The sequence below is a fragment of the Jaculus jaculus genome, chromosome 2 (genome assembly GCF_020740685.1).
Source record: "Jaculus jaculus isolate mJacJac1 chromosome 2, mJacJac1.mat.Y.cur, whole genome shotgun sequence".
NCBI lineage: Eukaryota > Metazoa > Chordata > Mammalia > Rodentia > Dipodidae > Jaculus > Jaculus jaculus.
Window position 1 is genome coordinate 9,764,513 of NC_059103.1, and position 18,641 is coordinate 9,783,153.

Consider the following 18,641-nt stretch of genomic DNA (forward strand, 5'->3'; position numbering starts at 1 on the left):
TCTTTTCATTTTGGGAGGTTACATATATTGTAAAATAATTAATAGTGTTATTTTTTTCAGTTTCATTTATTTCAGCGAGAGGAAGAGGGCAGAGAAAGAGAGAGAATGAGAGAGAGGGAGAATATGAGTGCACTGGGGCCTCATACCTCTTTCTGCTGCAAACAAACTCCCAAATGCATGCACCATTTTTGTGCATCTGGGTTTACATGAGTATTGGAGAATCAAACCTGGGTCCTTAGTCTTTGCCAGCAAGTGCCTTTACCACTGAGCCATCTCTCCAGTCCCTACATCTTAATTTAAAATATATATTTTTTTTTATTGAAGCTGGGAGTGGTGGCACATACCTTTAATCCCAGCACTCAGGAGGTAGAGGTAGGAGGATCACCATGAATTCAAGGCCACCCTGAGACTGCATAGTGAATTCCAGGTCGGTCTGGACTAGAGGGAAATCCTACCTTGAGGAAAACATTTATTCATTTATTTACAAGCAGCAAGAGAGAGAGAAGAGAGATAGAGAAGGGGTGTGCCAGGGCCTCCAGCTACTGCAAACAAACTCCAGACACATGCGCCCCTTGCCGCATCTGGCTTTACGTGGGTCCTGGGAATTGAACTCTGGTTGTTAGGCTTTGCAGCTTTAACTGCGGAGACCTCTCCCCAGCCCCTACATCTTATTTTGTGAGACAGACCTATTGCTGAGCCTAGAGCTCATGGAGCAAGCCCCCGGGATTTCCTGTCTCTGGCTCTCCAGCACTGTGTTACAGGTATTCTCTGCCATGCCTAACATTTTACATGGGTACCAGGGACCTGAACTCAGGTCCTCATGTTTGTGAAGCAAGTACTTTACCCAATGAGCCCTTTCCCCAACTCTCTCTCTCTCCTTTTTTTTTTTTTTTTTTTTTGGCTTTTTGAGGTAGGGTCTCACTCTAGCCCAGGCCGACTCTGGAATTCACTCTGTAGTCTCAGGGTGGCCTTGAACTCATGGCGATCCTCCTACCTCTGCCTCCCGAGTGCTGGGATTAAACGCGTGTGCCACCACGCCCAGCTTTCTTTCTCTCTTTTTGAGACAGGATCTCATGTACCCCATGCTGGCCTCAAACTCGCTATGTAGCTGACAATGGTCTTGAACTTGAATTTCCCTGCCTGCCCCTCCCAAATTCTGGGATTACAAGTGGCTGCCACTATGCCCAGCTTCTCTTTTCCCTTCCCTTCTTTTCTCTTCTCTTCCCTTGTAGACAGGTTCTTGTTATGTAGCTTAGGCTGGCCTGGAACTTGCAATCCTCCTGCCTCAGCCTCCTTGAGTAGCTGGAATTTCAGACGTGCATCACCACAGCGCTGTCAAAGGTCTTTCCCTTGGTGTTCCAACAGAGATCCCTCTGCTAGCATTGTTGCTTCTCTCTTAGTATTCCAAAGAAGAGCTCCCCCCGCCCCCTCCAAAACCCTACCAGCTCCTCCCCGCCCCCGCCATTGCGCTTCCCAGCACAGAAGGTCGCCTGGGCCACTGGCTGCGCTCCCAAGTCAAGAAGCCACTGCTTAGGAAGGAGGGCGAGAGAGCGGCCCAGGGGCCCCCCTCCTCAGCCGGGCTCCAGGCAGCTGGGGCTGCGTGCTGCCTGGGGTTTGCGACAGCTCTGGGGGGCTGTAAATTTGTTTCTCTTCCTAGCTCCAGCTGGAATCGGCTGCCAGGAGGAAACTGGAATAGACACTGCCTCTGACTCTCCGCCAATCTCCTGGTCACTTACTCTCCCCAAGTCTGGTTCAGTGGCCACCTGCTCGGAAAAGGGACGCGGGAGGCTTTTCAACGCTGGGATCCCAGCGAGCCAGGTTGGCCAGGCCAAGGGTTTCCCGAGTAAATACCTCCTGGCTGCGCGGAGGGGAAGATCTAAGACATCCATTGGTGCTGGCAACAGACAGGAGAGCGAGCTTCCTGCGGGTTGGACGGGAAAGGCTTCTCTGCACGAAGGGATGTGTGGGTTTGGGATCTGAAGAAAAGAGAGAGTGTTGGAGGATGAGCCATTGTTAAAGCCAAGACCCTACAAACAATCTGGCTGAGTTCCTGTGATGGAAGGAGTAGGAAGGGACAACGAGGGAGAATTGGCTGGAAAGGCAGAGGTGTGACAGGTCCCTCAGGGTCTGAGTTCTCAGGAGATGGGAAGCCCCTGTAGAGTCCTCTGAGGGGTGTGAGCAAGGCGACCCAATGGGAAGGTTTAGAAAGCGACTGGAAGGCCGGAGAGCTGCCGCAGTGGTTAAGGCACTTGCCTGCGAAGCCTAAGAACTCACATTTGAATCTCCCGGTCCCAGTAAGCCAGATGCGCAATGACACAAGTGTGCAACGTCGCACACGTGCGCAAGGGGACACACGCATCTGGAGTTCATTTGCAGCGGCCAAAGGCCCTGGCATACCCATTCTCTCTCTCTCTCTCTGCTTCTTTTTCTCTCAAATAAATAAAAAGAAGGCGAAGGAGAAAGTGACCTGGAGGACTTGGGCTCCTCTGCAGTGACCCATGAACACAGCCAGCTCCAGGCTAGAAGCATATAAGCAAACTGGCAGGAGGGATGAGGGGTGCTGGAGGGGAACCTCAGGCAGCACCTCCTTTTTGGGGGGTATGTTCATGTGTGTAAGTGTGGGCGCATGGGCGCTGCGGAGCACTGTGGAAGTCAGAGGACAGCCCTGGGTGCTGATACTCACCCTCCGCGTTGCTTGACGCAGGGCCTGTCGTTATCCACAGCCGCTTTCTTCAGGCAGGTGGGCCCACGCGCGTCCTGTGAGATTCTCCTGTCTCTGCCTCTCTGTCTGCCATAGGTGCATTGGGATTGCTGATGCCCAGCATAGTTTCTGGAGATATACAAATATATAATTTTTAATTCTTATTAAAACAATTTTTTTTTTCCCGAGGTGAAGTCTCACTCTAGCTCAGGCTGACCTGGAATTAACTATGTAGTCTCAGGGTGGCCTTGAACTCATGGCGATCCCCCTACCTCTGTGTCCCCAGTGCTGGGATTAAAGGCGCATGCCACCGTGCCTGGCAAAGCTATTAAAAAAAAAAAAAAAACTTTTAATTTCAGTGGGAAAAAGAGAAATCAAAATCACCAGTGAAGATACTCAACAGTGGACACTGCAGGCCTTATGTTTGGCCAGCCAGGCCAAATGAGCCAACGGGTGCAATAGTGGCACTTCTGTCATGGTGGAAACCAACTGCCCTCTAATTGGACTGGAGGCCCGCTCCTTGGGAGGGAATACATCCCTGATACTGAAAACTTAAAACAGGGGTAGTCATGAGCACTAAGAGTATAACTTCTGCTGCTGTCTGGCTAAATGTATATACTATGCTTATCAAACTGCCCAGTAAGCACTTCTCTTAATGTTCATACCCTTATATTAATGCTACTCTCACTTTTGGTAGAGCATCTTCACTTTTCAGATGGCAGTGACCTTGGGATGACTCAGAAGGCATCATGGTGCTGGAAAGAAGTGACTGGAGTGCTCAGTACTGCAATATCTCTATCACACCTTCCAAGGCTCAGGATCTATTGCGTAAGAGGTGGTGGAAAGAATGTAAGAGCCAAAGGAAGGGTAGGACCTCTTACAACGTGCTCTCTCCAGACACAAAATGGCCTGGATATCCATGAACTCACAGTGCCTGACACTACCTACACAAGACCATCATAATAGGAGGAAAATATCATGACATCAGAATGAAAGAGAGACTGATTGAGATGGGGAGGAGATATGATGGAGAATGGAGTTTTCAACGGGAAAGTGGGGGGAGGGAAGGTATTACCATGCGATATTTTTTATAGTCATGGAAGTTGTTAATAAAATTTTGAAAAAAACCTTTTTATTTTAGTTTTTATTTGTTTGAGAGAGAGGAAGAGGCAGATAGAAAGAGAAAGAGAGAATGGGTATGCCAGGGCCTTCAGCCACTGTAAATGAACTCCAGACATATGTACCATCTTGTGCATCTGGCTTACCTGGGTCTAAGGGAATTGAACCTGGGTCCTTTGGCTTTGCAGGCAAGCACCTTAACCACTAAGCAATCTCTCCAGCCCTTAAAATTTTTTTCATTGACAACTTCCATAATTTTTTTTTTGAGGTAGGGTCTCACTCTGGTCCAGGCTATTGTCTCAGGGTGGCCTTAAACTCTCAGCGATCCTCCTACCTCTGCGTCCTGAGTGCTGGGATTAAAGGCGTGCACCACCACACCCAGCTGACAACTTCCATAATTATAAGCAATAAACCATGATAATTCCCTCCCCTTTCACTTTCCCCTTCACAACTCCATTCTCCATCATATCCCCTCCCCCTCTTAAATTAGTCTCTTATTTTGATGTCATCATCTTTTCCTCCTATTATGAGGGTCTTGTGTAGGTAGTGCCAGGCACTGTGAGGTCATGGATATCCAGGTCATTTTGTGTCTGGAAAAGTGCATTGTAAGGAGTCCTACCTTTCCTTTGGCTCTTACATTCTTTCCACCACCTCTTCCACAATGGACCCAGAGCCTTGAAAGGTGTGATAGAGATGTTTTCGGTGCTGAGCACTCCTCTGTCACTTCTTCTCAGCACTACAGTGCCTTTTGAGTCATCCCAGCCATCACTGGCATCTGAGAAGAGAAGCTTCTCTAGCCAAAAGTGAGAGTAGCCCCCAGCATGGTGGTGCACACCGTTAGTCCCAGCACTCGGGAGGATCGCCATGAGTTCCAGGCCACTCAGACTACACAGTGAATTCCAGGTCAGCCTGAGCTAGAGTGAGACCCTACCTCTAAAAACAAAGCAAAACAAGAAAAGAGAGAGAGAGAAAGTGGGCACGCCAAGGTCTCCAGCCACTGCAAGCAAACTCCAGACATACGCGCCTCCTTGTGCACCTAGCTTAGGTGGGTACTGGGGAATCCAACATGGGTCCTTAGGCTTCACAGGCAAGTGCCTCAACCTCTAAGGCATCTCTCCAGGCCTTTTCTGGCTTTTACATGGGTTCTGGGGATCCAAACTCAAATACTCATGCTTGCAAAATAAGCACTTTACCTACTGAGCCGTCTCCCCAGCCCAGGTAGCCTCTTTTTTTTTTGTTGTTGTTTCATTTTTGTTTACTATGTAACCCTGCCTGGTATGGGGTGGACCAACATCCTCTCCCTGCTAGCTGCCATGGAACAACCCTGGCACATCTTCTGGGACTACCGGCATGTCACTGTGAGGAAAGCGAGCAGGTTCCAGCCCCCAAAACTCCTCCTTCTATTCCTCAGGCTGTGTCATCCCCTCCCCCCCAACTCCATTTGCCCCCCCCCGGCACCCCCCCCCCCGGGCCCCCTTCTCCACGGTAAGGTCAGATCAGTGACGCAGAAGTCAGGGGCCCTGGAGAGCCAAAGCCTGTTGGGGAGGAGGTGGTCGGACATTGCTCACGTTCAGACGTGTGTGGACGTGTGTGCGTGTGCATGGCTCACAGCTGGGCCCATGTCAGGGAGCTGAGCTGAGCCACGGATGCTGAGCCAAGACTGCAGATTCAGGGAGGGGCCCGAGCAGGCTCCAGGTGAGTGGAGGGTGGGGAGGCAGAGCGGGAGGGGTCAGACCCACTTGACTGCTAGCCAGCTAACCAGCCCCCTTGGATCGCGCTGCTCCTCCAGGACACCCTATGACTCCACTCCTTCCTTCCTCCTTCACCTCCATTACGGTGTCTTATTATTATCTATATCTCTGTGGTCAGCGAGGCAACCCTGGTGGCCTCACTGACAATTACAACCTCCCGGTCTCCCTTCTGGGTCATTTCTCCTTAGTTCTTAAGGCCATTTGAGATTTCCTGTTCATTGAGTGTCACGAGGGCAGGAATTTTTTTTTTTTTAAATATTTTATTTATTTGAGAGAAAGAGAGAGTGAGAGCTAGAGCAAGAGAGCACTCTAGGGCCTCCAAGCCACGGCAAATGAACTCCAGACACATGGGCCACCTTGTGCATCTGCCTTATGTGGGAATCGAGCCTGGGTTCTTATGCTTCGCCAGCAAGCATCTTAACCGCTAAGCCATCTCTCCAGCCCCCCCTTTTTTTGCATACATGAGTGTGTGTATATGGGTGCACATTTATAAGTGTGTGCAAGTTCTTATGCATGTGCACACATTTGTGTGTGTTTGTGCAAGTCTGCAGGGGCCAAAGGACAAACTCGGGCATCATCCTTAAGAATGCCGCCACCTTTTGTTTTGTTTTGTTTTTGGTGAGGGAGGGTTTCAGACTTTATTGTAACTAGAGAGAGAGAAAGGGGGTGGGAGAGAGGAAAAGGGGGAGAGAGAATAGGGAGATAAAGAAAAAGGGAGAGAGAGAAGGAGGGGAGCATCCACCTGGAACAGGAAAGCCCAGAGAGAGTGGCCACCTCTTGAGAAATGGGTCTTTCATGGGCTTGGAGCTGGGCCAGTGAGCTTCAGGAATCCTCTTGTTTCTGCAGCACTGGGATTACAAAAGTGCAACGCCATGCCTGGCATTTACATGGGCACTGGCAATAGAACGTGGGTCCTCATAATTGCAAGGAAGGCAATTTACTGAGTCATCTCCCTAGCCCCAGTTTGTGTTGTTCACAACACTGTCCCCCAGGTCCCTCCCTGGACAATAGAACGACTCCATGAACATTTCTTCCTTCTTTTCCTCTTCTCTAACTTCTCTTTCTTTTTTAAACCAGTATCTTAGTGTTATTTATTTATGAGACAGAGAGAAGGGGAGAGAGAGAGAGAATGGGCATGCCAGGGCCTCTAGCCACAACAAGCAAACTCCAGATGCATGTGCCACCATGTGCATCTGGCTTATATAGGTCCTGGGGAATTGAACCTGGGTCCTTAGGCTTCACAGGGAAGTGCCTTAACCACTAAGCCATCTCTCCACTCCAGTCCTTCCCTCCTCCCTCTCTCTCTCTCTCTCTCTCTGTTTCTTCCTTCTTACCTTCTTTCTTTCCTTCCTTCCTCCCTCCCTCTTTCATTCCTTGCCTCCTTCCTTCCTTCCTTCCTTCCTTCCTTCCTTCCTTCCTTCCTTCCTTCCTTCCTTCCTTTCTCTCTCTCTCTCTTTCTCTCTCTCTCTCTCTCTCTCTTTCTCTTTCTTTCTTTCTTTCTTTCTTTCTTTCTTTCTTTCTTTCTTTCTTTCTTTCTTTCTTTCTTTTTTCTTTCTCTTTCTGACAAGGTCTTGCTGTGAAGCCCAGGTTGATTTTGACTTCAAACTCATGATCCTCCTGCCTCAGCCTCCCAAGTGCACCACCATGCCCAGCTTATGAACATTTCCCTTTTTTTGCATGTGTACTCATGTGGTGTACATGTGTGTGTATGCATGTTCATTTGTGTGTGGGAACACACGTGAGCACAGCTGTATGTGTATGCATGTGTGAGTGGGTGCAGGTGGTGGTCAGAGGTTGACGTGGGTGTCTCTCTCCACTTTATTTACTGAGACAGAGTCTCTCACTGAACCGTGTTTGTTGACTAGCCAGGTTTTCTTGGGGATCTGCCTATCTCTGCCTCCTGAGTGCTGGGATTACAGGCACATGCTGCCGCGCTCAGCATTTTTTACATGGGTGCTGGCGATCTGAACTCAGGTCCTCATGCTTGTACACCAAGCACTTTATCAGCCCTAGCCCGTGAACATTTCTTTTCTTTTATTTGCAAGGAGAGAGAGAGAGAGAGAGAGAAGACAGAGGGAGAATGGGTGCGCCAGGGCCTCCAGCCACTGCAGATGAACTCCAGACACATGCGCCCCCTTGTGCATCTGGCTTACGTGGGTACTGGGGAACCGAACCTGGGTCCTTTGGCTTCACAGGCAAGAGCCTTAACCGCTAAGCCATCTCTCTAGCCTCCATGAACATTTCTTGTTTAGAGGTTCTTAATGGGGGATCTCAGCTACACTTGTACCTTTGACCGAAGACGAGTCCTCCTCTATTCAGGGAAGGTTGTCCGAGCATGCAGTTTCGTGAAGGACACACACAGAGCACTGAGGGAGGAAGAGGACACCCATATAACCAGCCAGATCAGCAGAATCACCCCTGGTGATTAACAGGGTGACAGATATCTCAGCTAGATTGCCCTCACATCCCCATGAACATTTCTTGAACGAAGGAATGTTTCCCACTCACTAAACACAATCTAAATTGTTCAGCGTAGCATTTAAGACCTTTGGTAATCCAACTCCTCCCTAAGAGCACTGTGGTGTGATCCCCTTCCTTCCTCTCCCAATGCACCTGACCCTCTCCTCTCACTCCTCATATTGCTTTCCGCTGAAACTGCCCAGTCCTCCAGACCCACCCCATAGCGACCATCTCTATCTAATCTTCTTAACTTCCCTGGATAGACACGAGTGACCTTGCTCTCTCCCAACCTCTTACAGCTCAGATCTGCACAGTGCCGTCCTTACCTACTGTTCCATCTACCCCATTCAGCTGGCTGGATACAAGCACCCAGAAGCCAAGAGCTAGGAATCAGTATGTCTTTCTGTACTGCAAGGTGCATAACTGCCTTGCACAAAGTAGACACTCCGATTAGGGGCATGGCTGAACACACTGAAGGTTTGCCTGGAAGCCCCCAGTGAGGGGCTGGGGGCGTGGCTCAGTGGTAGAGTTCCTGCCCAGAATCCCCCAGTGAGGGGCTGGGGGCGTGGCTCAATGGTAGAGCTCCTGCCTAGAATCCCCCAGGGAGGGGCTGGGCGGGTGGGGGGGGGTGGCTCAGTGGTAGAGCTCCTGCCTAGAATCCCCCAGGGAGGGGCTGGGGGCGTGGCTCAGCAGTAAAGGGACTGCCTAAGTGTGTGCTGGCCCTATTTTTCATGCCCAGCACGGCAAAAACTAAAGTAAAACCCTGATATCAAGGTGCTAACCTCAATCACGTGCCGTGGGCTCCAGGGCCTGAAAGTTTCCTTTCCAGATGTACACAGTCTTAGGAAATGAGCAGGACAACTACAGAGCTCTTGCTCCTTGCGCCTGCATCAACTTCTCAACACGGACAACACTGCTTTCTAGAACAAGTCTAAGATTGTAAGAACCCAGTTGCTTCCAAGACTCCAGACCCAGGTGTTTCTTACAGGACCCTGGGACCCAGCAATCTCAAGCCTGAGTCCCCGTCCAAGACAAGGACGTCCCCCGCCCCACCATCCCAAGGGGAAGTGTTGCTGGAGCCCAGCCTTTCCCAGACGTACCCTCCGTGCCCAGGCTTAGGCTTTCTGCCCATCTCACAGATGCGCACTCGGCTGGGCTTCCCTCCCAGAACCCCGGAGGCCCTCAGGAGAGACCCCTGCCTCCACCACGCGCGACCCGCAGCTGCATTGCTCCCCGCCCTGGCGAGCCCTGGGGACCCAGGCGTCCTGCCCCCGGCTCTGACCCCGGGTGGCCCCCCCCAACCTTGGGCGACCCCTCACGCACACAGCCTCACCCCCACCCCCACCCGCGCACGCACACATGCAGATAACAGCCCCGGACCCGACCCCCGGCCGCAGCCACAGTGTCCCCGGACCAACCCTGGCCAGTAGCTGCGTCCGCCTGTCCTCCTCCACGACAGACCCTGGCCAGGGCCACCGCGTCCACTCTCCTCCCCAGCCCCGGGGCTCGGTAGCCACGACGTGCCCGTTTCCCCTGGACAGTGACCCCCCACTCCTCTTCTAGACTCGTGTGTGTGTGGGGGGTAAGCCTACTCCAGAAAACTTCCCCAGGATGAGGGTTCAAGTCGTGGGCGCCAGCAGAGCCCCTGGGCGCTGAGGGGCCCTGGACCAACCTAGGCGCGGAGATGGGGGCGCACAGTGAGTACCCTCGGGCTGGGGAAGGGGGGTGGTGTTTGTGACTTGCAGGGGAGGCTCCTGTTTGAGGAAGGCTTTAACACCCCTCCTCTCCCCCGGGACTATTGGCTCCGAGGTGACTGGGTTCAAGGATCCGGGAAGAGAGAGGGGGGTGGGGCAGCCTCCACGTGCGGACAGAGTTTGGGAAGTGCCTGTGAATGGCCGGGAAAAAAACAAACAAACATGCATCTAAAGCAGAGGACAAGGTTTGCGGGGGTGGGGGGGATGATCTGGGAGAAGGGGTGCCGCTTGTGTGGGTGGGGAGGAAGTGGCTAAGTGAGCACCTGGGTCCAGGAGGCGCGGGCAGGCTCGGTGGCCGCGGGAAGCCTCTGTCGCCGCGCTGGGATTGAAGTTTGGCCCGAGCGGTGGATGCCGGTCGCTTGGGGGTGGGGTGTGCCGCGCCGCGAGATTGAATGAAGGCGACTCGGGCAGCGCCTGAGCGGTCATCGCAAGGCTGGGGTCAGCAAGCACTAGGTGGGGGCAGAGGAACTCCAGTGAGCGAACCTGCCCCCTCCAAACCCACGGCCCCCTCCCCAACCCCGCCTCACACCCAGCGTGCCTTTCTTCTAGAACGTCCCGCCCTGCGGGTCCTGCTGTCCGCGCTGCTGCTGCCTCTGGGCCTCCCAGTCCTGTGCGCTCCTGCGCGCCTCATTTGTGACAGTCGCGTCCTGGAGAGATACATCCTGGAGGCCAAGGAGGCCGAGAATGTCACTGTGAGACCCCCCCCCATCCCCCGCTCCCCCCCCGACATGCACACACACAAGAATGGCTCTTGGGGTATCCTTCCTCCTGCTTCTGTGAGGGTCAAGATGGGGAGTCAGACACCTTCCCGGCTCCCGGCTCCCAGGACGTAGCTCAGCTGGTAGAGGGCTGTGTTGCACGCATGAAGCCATGGGTTCCACCCCCAGCATTGTAGAAGCCAAGTATGCTGGTACATGCCGGCACTTGAAAGGCAGAGGCAGAAGAGGCATTTAAGGCATTGCCTGCAAAGCCAAAGGAACCAGGTTCGATTCCCCAGGACCGTAAGCCTGCGTCTGCAGTTCAGTTGCAGTGGCTGAGCCCCTGGCGTGCCTATTCTCTCTCTCTCTCTCTCTCTCCCTCCCTCCCTCCCTCTCTCCCTCCCTCCCCCCCCCCTCTCTCTCTCCCCTCTCACAAATAAAATAAAATAAAAGCTCAAGGCTACATAACAAGTTTGAGGTCAGGCTAAGCTACATGAGACCCTGTCTCTAAAAAAATAGAAGGAATGAATGATAGATTCCCAAATTATGCCTGGGAGCTAGGTAAGGGGCTATACCAGAGTGTCTTGTGGCTCTCTGGGGACGAAAGAAAGGTCTTGAGGGACCCTGACCTGGGGTTGTGTGTTCCAGATGGGCTGTGCCCAAGGTCCCCGCCTGATTGAGAACATTACAGTCCCAGATACCAAGGTCAACTTCCATGCTTGGAAGAGGATGGAGGTGAGTTCATTTTGGTTTTTCATCCTCGGGGCTATTGGGAGGAGGGAGGTTGATCCCATATTGGGACCCTGATGGTGTGGAAGAGGAAATGCTGGAGATGTATGGAGTATGATAAACATCATTTATTCACCCAACAAATCAGATCACCTGTCTCCCATCCATTCTGCTTGGTGCCTGGGCTATTGAGAGGGAGGAAGATGTCTTGAGCTGGCTGAATCAAGATTTTTTTCTTTTGCTCCTTCAAGGTGGGAGATCAGGCTATAGAAGTCTGGCAAGGTCTAGCCCTGCTCTCAGAAGCCATCCTGAGGGGCCAGGCCCTCCTGGCCAATTCCTCCCAGCCTCTAGAGACCCTTCAGCTGTATGTGGATAGAGCCATCAGCGGCCTGCGTAGCCTTACCTCCTTGCTCCGAGTGTTGGGAGCCCAGGTGAGTAGGAGGTGTCCAGGAGTGGACATGTCATTTTTTTGCATGTGTGTGTATGTGTGTGTGTGTGTGCGTGCGTGCGCGCATTTGTGTTGTGCATGTATGTGTGTATATCTATTCATGTACATATGCTGTTTTTAAATTTTTTTATCATTTTTTGCAAGCATGGAGTGCAAGGGTGAGAGAGAGAGGAGAATGTATGTGCCATGGTCTTCTGCCACTGCAAATGAACTCCAGATGCATGCACCACCTTGTGCATCTGGCCCTATGCACATACTAGAGATTTGAACCTGGGCCATCAGGCTTACAAACAAGCACCTTAACCACTGAGCCATCTCTCTAGTCCTCCACCTTATTCTTTGAGACAGGGTCTCTTGCTGAACCTAAAGCTCCCCAATTTAGCCAGACTAGCCAGCCAGTAAGCCCAAGAGATCTCCCTGCATCTGTCTTCCCAGTGCTGGGATTGCCAGGGTGCTTTACCATGCTTGGCATTATGTGTGGGTTCTGGGATCCAGACTCAGGTTCTTACGCTGGTATGGAAACACCATGGGGCTTTCTCTCCAGTGGCTTGTATGCTGTTTTATAAAAAATATTTAAGAGAGAGAGAGGAAGAGACAGAGAAAGAGAATAAGTGTGCCAGGGCCTCCAGTCACTGCAAATGAATTGCAGACACACGATTCATCTTGTGCAACTGGCTTTACATGGCTACTGGGGAATCGAACTTGAGTTGTCAGGCTTTGCAGGCAAGTGGCTTAACTGCTGAGCCATCTCTCCAACCCCCCAACCTGCCATTTCTATGGGCTGGAGGAAGTATTCTGCTAAGGAATACTGGCAACTCTTCTCATCCTCCCCTTCTGTCCTTGATCCCATTGTCACCCCGTGTCCCTGGCACTGGGGTGACCTTCCTGTTTTATTCCCTGTTGGCAGAAGGAAGCCAGCTCACCTCCAGATGCAGCAGCCTCGTCCGCTCCGCTCCGAACCTTCACCGTTGATTCTTTCTGTAAACTCTTCCGTGCCTACTCCAATTTCCTCCGGGGGAAACTGAAGCTGTATGCTGGGGAGGCCTGCAGGAGAGGGGACAGGTGACCTGGCATGTGCCACCTAGGCACACCCACCTGCTCGCTTACCATCACTGCCTGTGTTATGCCAACTCTCCACCACTCCCAACCCCCCCTCAAGGGGCTGTTACCTCTTCTTCACCAGCCTGTCCCACGGACACTCCAGTGCCAGAAGTGACATGCTGGGCACCAGAGAAAGTGCCCAGAGCTTCATTTTGAAGTCTAAAAGGCCCCAGAGCAGGAGAAGTTCAAAGAAGCAGCTGTTTTGAGAATGGATCTTATGTGGCCCAGGCTGGCCTTGAACTCACTATATAGCTGAGAATAATCTTGAACTTCTGATCTTCCTGCTTCTAGTTGCCCAGGTGGTGGGATGCCAGTCATATACCACCATGCCTGGTTTATACCATGCTGGGATGGAACCCAAGATGTCACGCATTCTAGACAAGCACTCTGCCCACCAAGCTACATCCTCGGCCCCCAGAGACCAGCTTTAAATTCAGGGACAGAGACATCAAAACTGACTTGCTGCCCTGCAGAACTGTGACATCAAGACAAGCTTTAGGAACCAGGCCTCCCTTTTTTTTTTTTTTTTTTTTTTTTTTTGTACCTACAAAATGTGGATGGATTCTCCAGGTCTTGGGGCGACTTCTGTGCCAGCAAGCGCCCTCTGTGCCATGGGCATGGTGGAGGAGCTATGACGGTGGAGGAAAGACTGAGTCTGCTCTTATGAGGGGAGGGGATCCAAGTTTTATGTATTTTTTTAAATACCACTGGCAAGAGCTAAAACTCACCCACACTGCCCTTGACTTGTCTGTCTTCTTGTGAGCCCCCCCCAACTTCCCTGGCTCTACCCCCCAACTTAGCAGCAAGGCAACAGATCAAGGAAAACAGAGGTGGAGGGGGTTGGGCCCTACGTGCTGCCTCGCATGGCCTGCCTGACCTCTTGACCCCACTGGGCCTAAGGCCAACAATGCCTGCCCACGCTGGTCAATACGGAGGCCCCATTCAAGGCTGTGCCTCAGTGGGCAGCTGCCAACCCGCCAGGAGCAATCCTGAAGTAAGCCGAGGTTATCACTGAGAAAACAACCAGAGCCAAGAGGTAGGGTCCCTTTTGGGGGGGTTGGTGGCTGCTGCCAACCCTGGATAACAGACCTTTATCATATCCCTGGGGTTCATGCCATAGCTCCAGCCTCAGTTCGGGCACGCCAACACTGTCTGAATCCAGCCACCCTCTTTCATGGCCTGGGGATTGTCCACAGAAGGACCAGCAGAGAGAGGTGTGGTGGATCCAACCTGCCCAGGGAGAAGGGTGATTCCAGTTGGTTCCATGAATTCCTTCCCAGAAGGAACACTTCACCTGCAAAAGGGTGCTCAGGAGAGGCGTACAAAACCACCAAAAGAGATATCACAGAACAGCGCAGGGAGGCCCACCTCCGCCTTTACACTATATGTGGCTAGTAGCCGTTCTGCTTTTAAAAGAAAAACAGAAAACTCAGCCTGCAGCCCGGCATCTATGCATGAGAGAGAACCTTTTGCAATCTGCTACAGAAAAAAAAAAAAAAAAAAAAAAAACGAAAGAAAGAAAAGAAAAGAAAGAAGAGAAATTACATGCAGATTGGGAGGGTGTGGAGAAAATTGGCTAAATTTGTTAGACGTGCGTGTGCATGTGTGCGTGCATGTGTGTGTGTGTGTGTGTGTGTGTGTGTGTGTGTTTAAGATGGGAGGAGTCAGCAAATGGGAGGACCCAAGAGAATTTCTGCGGTGGCCAACCAAGATCGGGGCTACAATGCCCTCTTCAGGAGCTTTGGAAGGGGTTAGGGAAACCCACAGCAGTCTGCTCCTTATGGCTCTTCTATCTGCACGTTTCAGTCCAAAGCCACATTGTGATTGTCACACAGGCCCTGATTCCCGCTCCTCTGCGCTGAATCAGAGAGGGGAGCTTGCCTTTGTAGACTGGCGAAGTTAGAGCTAATTAATGTTGTGTTTGTTGATTTTGTTGTTGTTTTGCGGTAACCCACGCTGATCTGGAACTCACTCTGGAGCCCAGGCTGGCCTCAAACTCATGGTAGTCCTCCTACCTTAGCTTCCTGAGTGCTGGGATTAAAGATGTGTACAACTGCACCTGGCTGTGTTTTTTTGTTTTGTTTTATTTCATAGTTTTGTTTTCTTTTTTTGGTTTTTGGTTTTAAGATAGGGTCTCACTGTAGCCCAGGCTGGCCTGAAATTCACTATGTAGTCACAGGATGGTCGTGAACTCATGGCGATCCTCCTACCTCTGCTTCTCAAGTGCTGGGATTAAAGGCGTGCGCCACCATGCCTGGCTCTGTTTGTTTTCTTATTTAACTTGTGTGTGTGTGTGTGTGTGTGTGTGTGTGTATCACAGTGCACATGTGGAGGTCAAAAGACATCTTTGAGGTGTCTGCAGCACCTTCTTTGACACAGGGTGGGGTCCTCTTGGCTCTACTTTGCCTTGTCATAGGTGTGTTACAATCACAGATGCATGTGCCACTTTGTAACCAGGTTTTATGTAGGTGTTGGGGAGTTGAATTTAGGAAGGCAGGCTCTGCAAGCAAGTGCTCTTAATCATTAACCCATCTCCCGACCCTCTCATTGTTTAGAGATAGACTCACATAGCCCAGGCTTGTCTGGACCCCCAGATGTAGCTGAGGATGATCTTGAACCCCTGATCCTCTTGCCTCCACCTCGTGAGCGCTGAGATTACAGCCACGGGTCACCATTCCCAGCTGAGGCAGGGCTGGAGGTGGAACCCAGGGATCTGTGCATTCGAGGCAGGCTGTCTACTAACTGAGCCCTCGTTTTTCTTTTTTCTTTTTTCTTTTTTTTTTTTTTCATGGAAACTAGTTACTTTTTACTAGTTTATTGAGTTAAAAAAGATTGACAATTCCATATTTTTAAAAGGCCCTTTTACAGAAAGTAGAATTTCTAATTAACAGACTGGGAAATCAGTCTGCACCAGACACACTATGGATGCCACACACAGATGAGACCTCCACAGCCATACGCTACCTTGACATGGATCTGATGCCCTCCCTGCTAAGAATCTATAAAAAATTGCCCCAAAGCCCCTTTGAAACTGCAATAGTGCAGCCAAACCACAAGTAAACAACTGCCTGTCAGCCTGTTATTTCAAATATAGACTGGAAGCCAACAGGCATTTTTGTGTGCAATGTTTAAAAACCAATCGTAAGTCGAGATTCAGGATCTGCACAGTGCTGTCCCTTCACAGAAGGCAAGAAGCTGCCGGCATCATGTCGGGGGCCGTCCTCGGTGCTGGAGGCTGTGAAAGTGGGCCTCCTTCAGGGTCTGATTGATGCAGAAGTACGGGCCTTGGCACAGCGCAGACTGCTCGGGCACCGGCTGGGGAGTGCTGGGCTGGATCCGGGGATGACCTGGCTCAAGCTGCCCTCTGGCCCGCTGGCCCTGTCCGGGCTGCTGATGTTGCTGCTGCTGCTGCTGCTGCTCCCCCACCATCACTGCTGGAAGACTCGGTGTCTCAGGACTCCTGAAAGACAGGGCTTCGACTACTGCTCTTGGTCAGGGGGGGAAGGTGGGTGTCCTCTTCATTGCCATTCCTTCTCCTTTTCCTGAGACCGAGGCGCTTGCTCATGGCAGCTGGTGGAGGGGAGTGACGCGGCACCGCCCCTCGTTTTTCTGAGACACAGTTTCACTAAGTCCCATGGGCTGGCCTTGAACTCACTCTGTAGCCTAGGCTGGTCCAGAACTCACAATCCTCCTGCCTCAGCTTCCCATGGGCTGGGATTACAGGTGTGGGTCACCATGCCTGGCTTATGCTTGCTCTGAAGACCAGAGAATCCAGCTACTAAATGCAGCTGGGACCTGACCATACATTTACGTTCATCAACTCAAAGCCTGTCCACCTCTTAGAGTGGTTTGTTGCCTAAGGCCCAGATGTCCCATCATGAAGTCACTGGCTTTTTTCTCCCCAAGATTCAGCACCATTGACTTTTCCAGAGCCTATATGCAGAGTGGTAGGCCAAATTTTCTTTTCTTTTTAAAATAGTTTTATTTATTCTCAATCAGAAGGGGGCTGGTGAGGAGAAGGAGGAGGAGGAGAGAGAGAGAGAGAATAGTGGGAGCACCAGGGCCTCTTGCTGTGAACTCCAGAAGCATGCAGTGCTTCGGCTTACATGGGTACTGTGGAATAGAACCTGGCCTGGCAGCTTTTGCAAACAAGTACCTGTAACTGATGAACTATTTCCCCAGTCCTCTTTTTTTTTTTTCTCAATTTTTATTAACATCTTCCATTATAAAAAATATCCCATGGTAATGCCCTCCCTCCCCCCACTTTCCCCTTTGAAGCTCCATTCTCTATCATATCCCCTCCCCCTCTCAATCAGTCTCTCTTTTATTTTGATGTCATGATCTTTTCTTCCCCTTAAGATGGTCTTGTGTAGGTAGTGTCAGGCACTATGAGGTCATGGATATCAAGGCCATTTTGTGTCTGGGGGAAGCACATTGTAAGGAGTCCTACCCTTCCTTTGGCTCTTACATTCTTTTCCAACACCTCTTCCGCCATAGACCCTGAGCCTTGGAAGGTGTGATCAAGATGTTACTCAGTACTCTAGTCACTTCTTTCCAGCAGTATACCTTCTGAGTCATCCCAAGGTCACTGCCATCTGAAAAGAAAAGATTTTCTACCCAAAGTGAGAGTAACATTAATATAAGGGTATGAATATTAAGAGAAGTGTTTACTGGGCAGTTTGATAAGCATATATATACATTTAGCCAAACAGCAGCAGATGTTATACCCCTAGGGCTCATGACTACCCCTGTTTTAAGTTTTCAGTATCAGGGATGTATTCCCTCCCATGGAGCCGGCCTCCAGTCCAATTAGAGGGCAGTTGGTTTCCACTATGACAGATGTGCCACTATTGCACCCATTGGCTCATTTGGCCTGGCTGTCCAATTATAAGGCTTCCAGTGTCCACTGTTGACAATCCTCTTTTTAAAATTAGTATATATGTATTTTAAAATATTTTTTATTTTTATTTATTTATTTGAGAGAGGGAAATCAGAGGAGGAGAAGGAGAATGAAGAAGAGAGAGAGAGAGAGAGAGAATGGGTGCATCAGGGCTTCCATCCACTGCAAACAAACTCCAGATGCATGCGCCTCCTTGTGCATCTGGCTTACGTGGGTCTTGAGGAATTGGACCAAGCTCCTCTGACTTTGCAGGCTAGTGCCTTAACCACTAAGCCATCTCTCCAGGCCCCAGTAAATATTTTTATTTATTTATTTGCAAGCAGATAGAGAGAGAGAGAAGAGAGAGATTGGGCATGACAGGACCTCCAGCTGCTGCAAACGAACTCCAGATGCATGAGCCACTTAGTGCATCTGGCGTTATGTGAGTGCTGGGAACTGAACCTGGGTCCTTAGGCTTTGCAGCCAGTGACTTAACTGCTGAGCCATCTCTCCAGCTTCTCTTTCGTTTTTATTTTAAATTTTTTGTTTATTTTTTATTTATTATTGCTTATTTGTTTCTTTCTTTCTTTCTTTTCTTTTTTTTTTTTTTTTGTTTGTTTTTCAAGGTAGGGTCTCACTCTAGCCCAGGCTGACCTGGAATTCACTATGGTGTCTCAGGGTGGCCTCGAACTCACGGCGATCCTCCTACCTCTGCCTCCCAAGTGCTGGGATTAAAGGCGTACATCACCATGCCCGGCTTATTATTGCTTATTTGAAAGCAACAGACAGAGAGAAAAAAGGAGGGAGAGAGAATGAGTGCACCCGGGCCTCCAGCCACTGCAAACGCACTCTAGATGCACACGCCTCCTTGTGCATCTGGCTTATGTGGGTCCTGGGGAATAGAGCTTCGAACCGGGGTCCTTAGGTTTCACAGGCAAGCACTTAACTCTTTTCTTTTTTAAAAAATATTTTATTTATTCATTTGAGAGAATGTGTATGAG

At 50.7% G+C, this 18,641-nt stretch overlaps 1 protein-coding gene and 1 pseudogene across 1 annotated transcript; one reads left to right on the forward strand and one right to left on the reverse strand.

The window, feature by feature from the left end:
- Nucleotides 1–10,330: 10,330 nt before the first annotated feature.
- Epo (erythropoietin) lies at nt 10,331–13,262 on the forward strand (the record flags this gene model as incomplete). The annotated part of the gene is made up of 4 exons (XM_004666302.2): nt 10,331–10,477; nt 11,132–11,218; nt 11,464–11,643; nt 12,568–13,262. Coding segments are annotated over 4 exons (573 nt in total), but the record flags the coding sequence as incomplete, so codon positions are not given.
- A 2,588-nt stretch (nt 13,263–15,850) lies between these two features.
- Nucleotides 15,851–16,326, reverse strand: LOC123458585 (annotated as a pseudogene).
- Nucleotides 16,327–18,641: the final 2,315 nt, after the last annotated feature.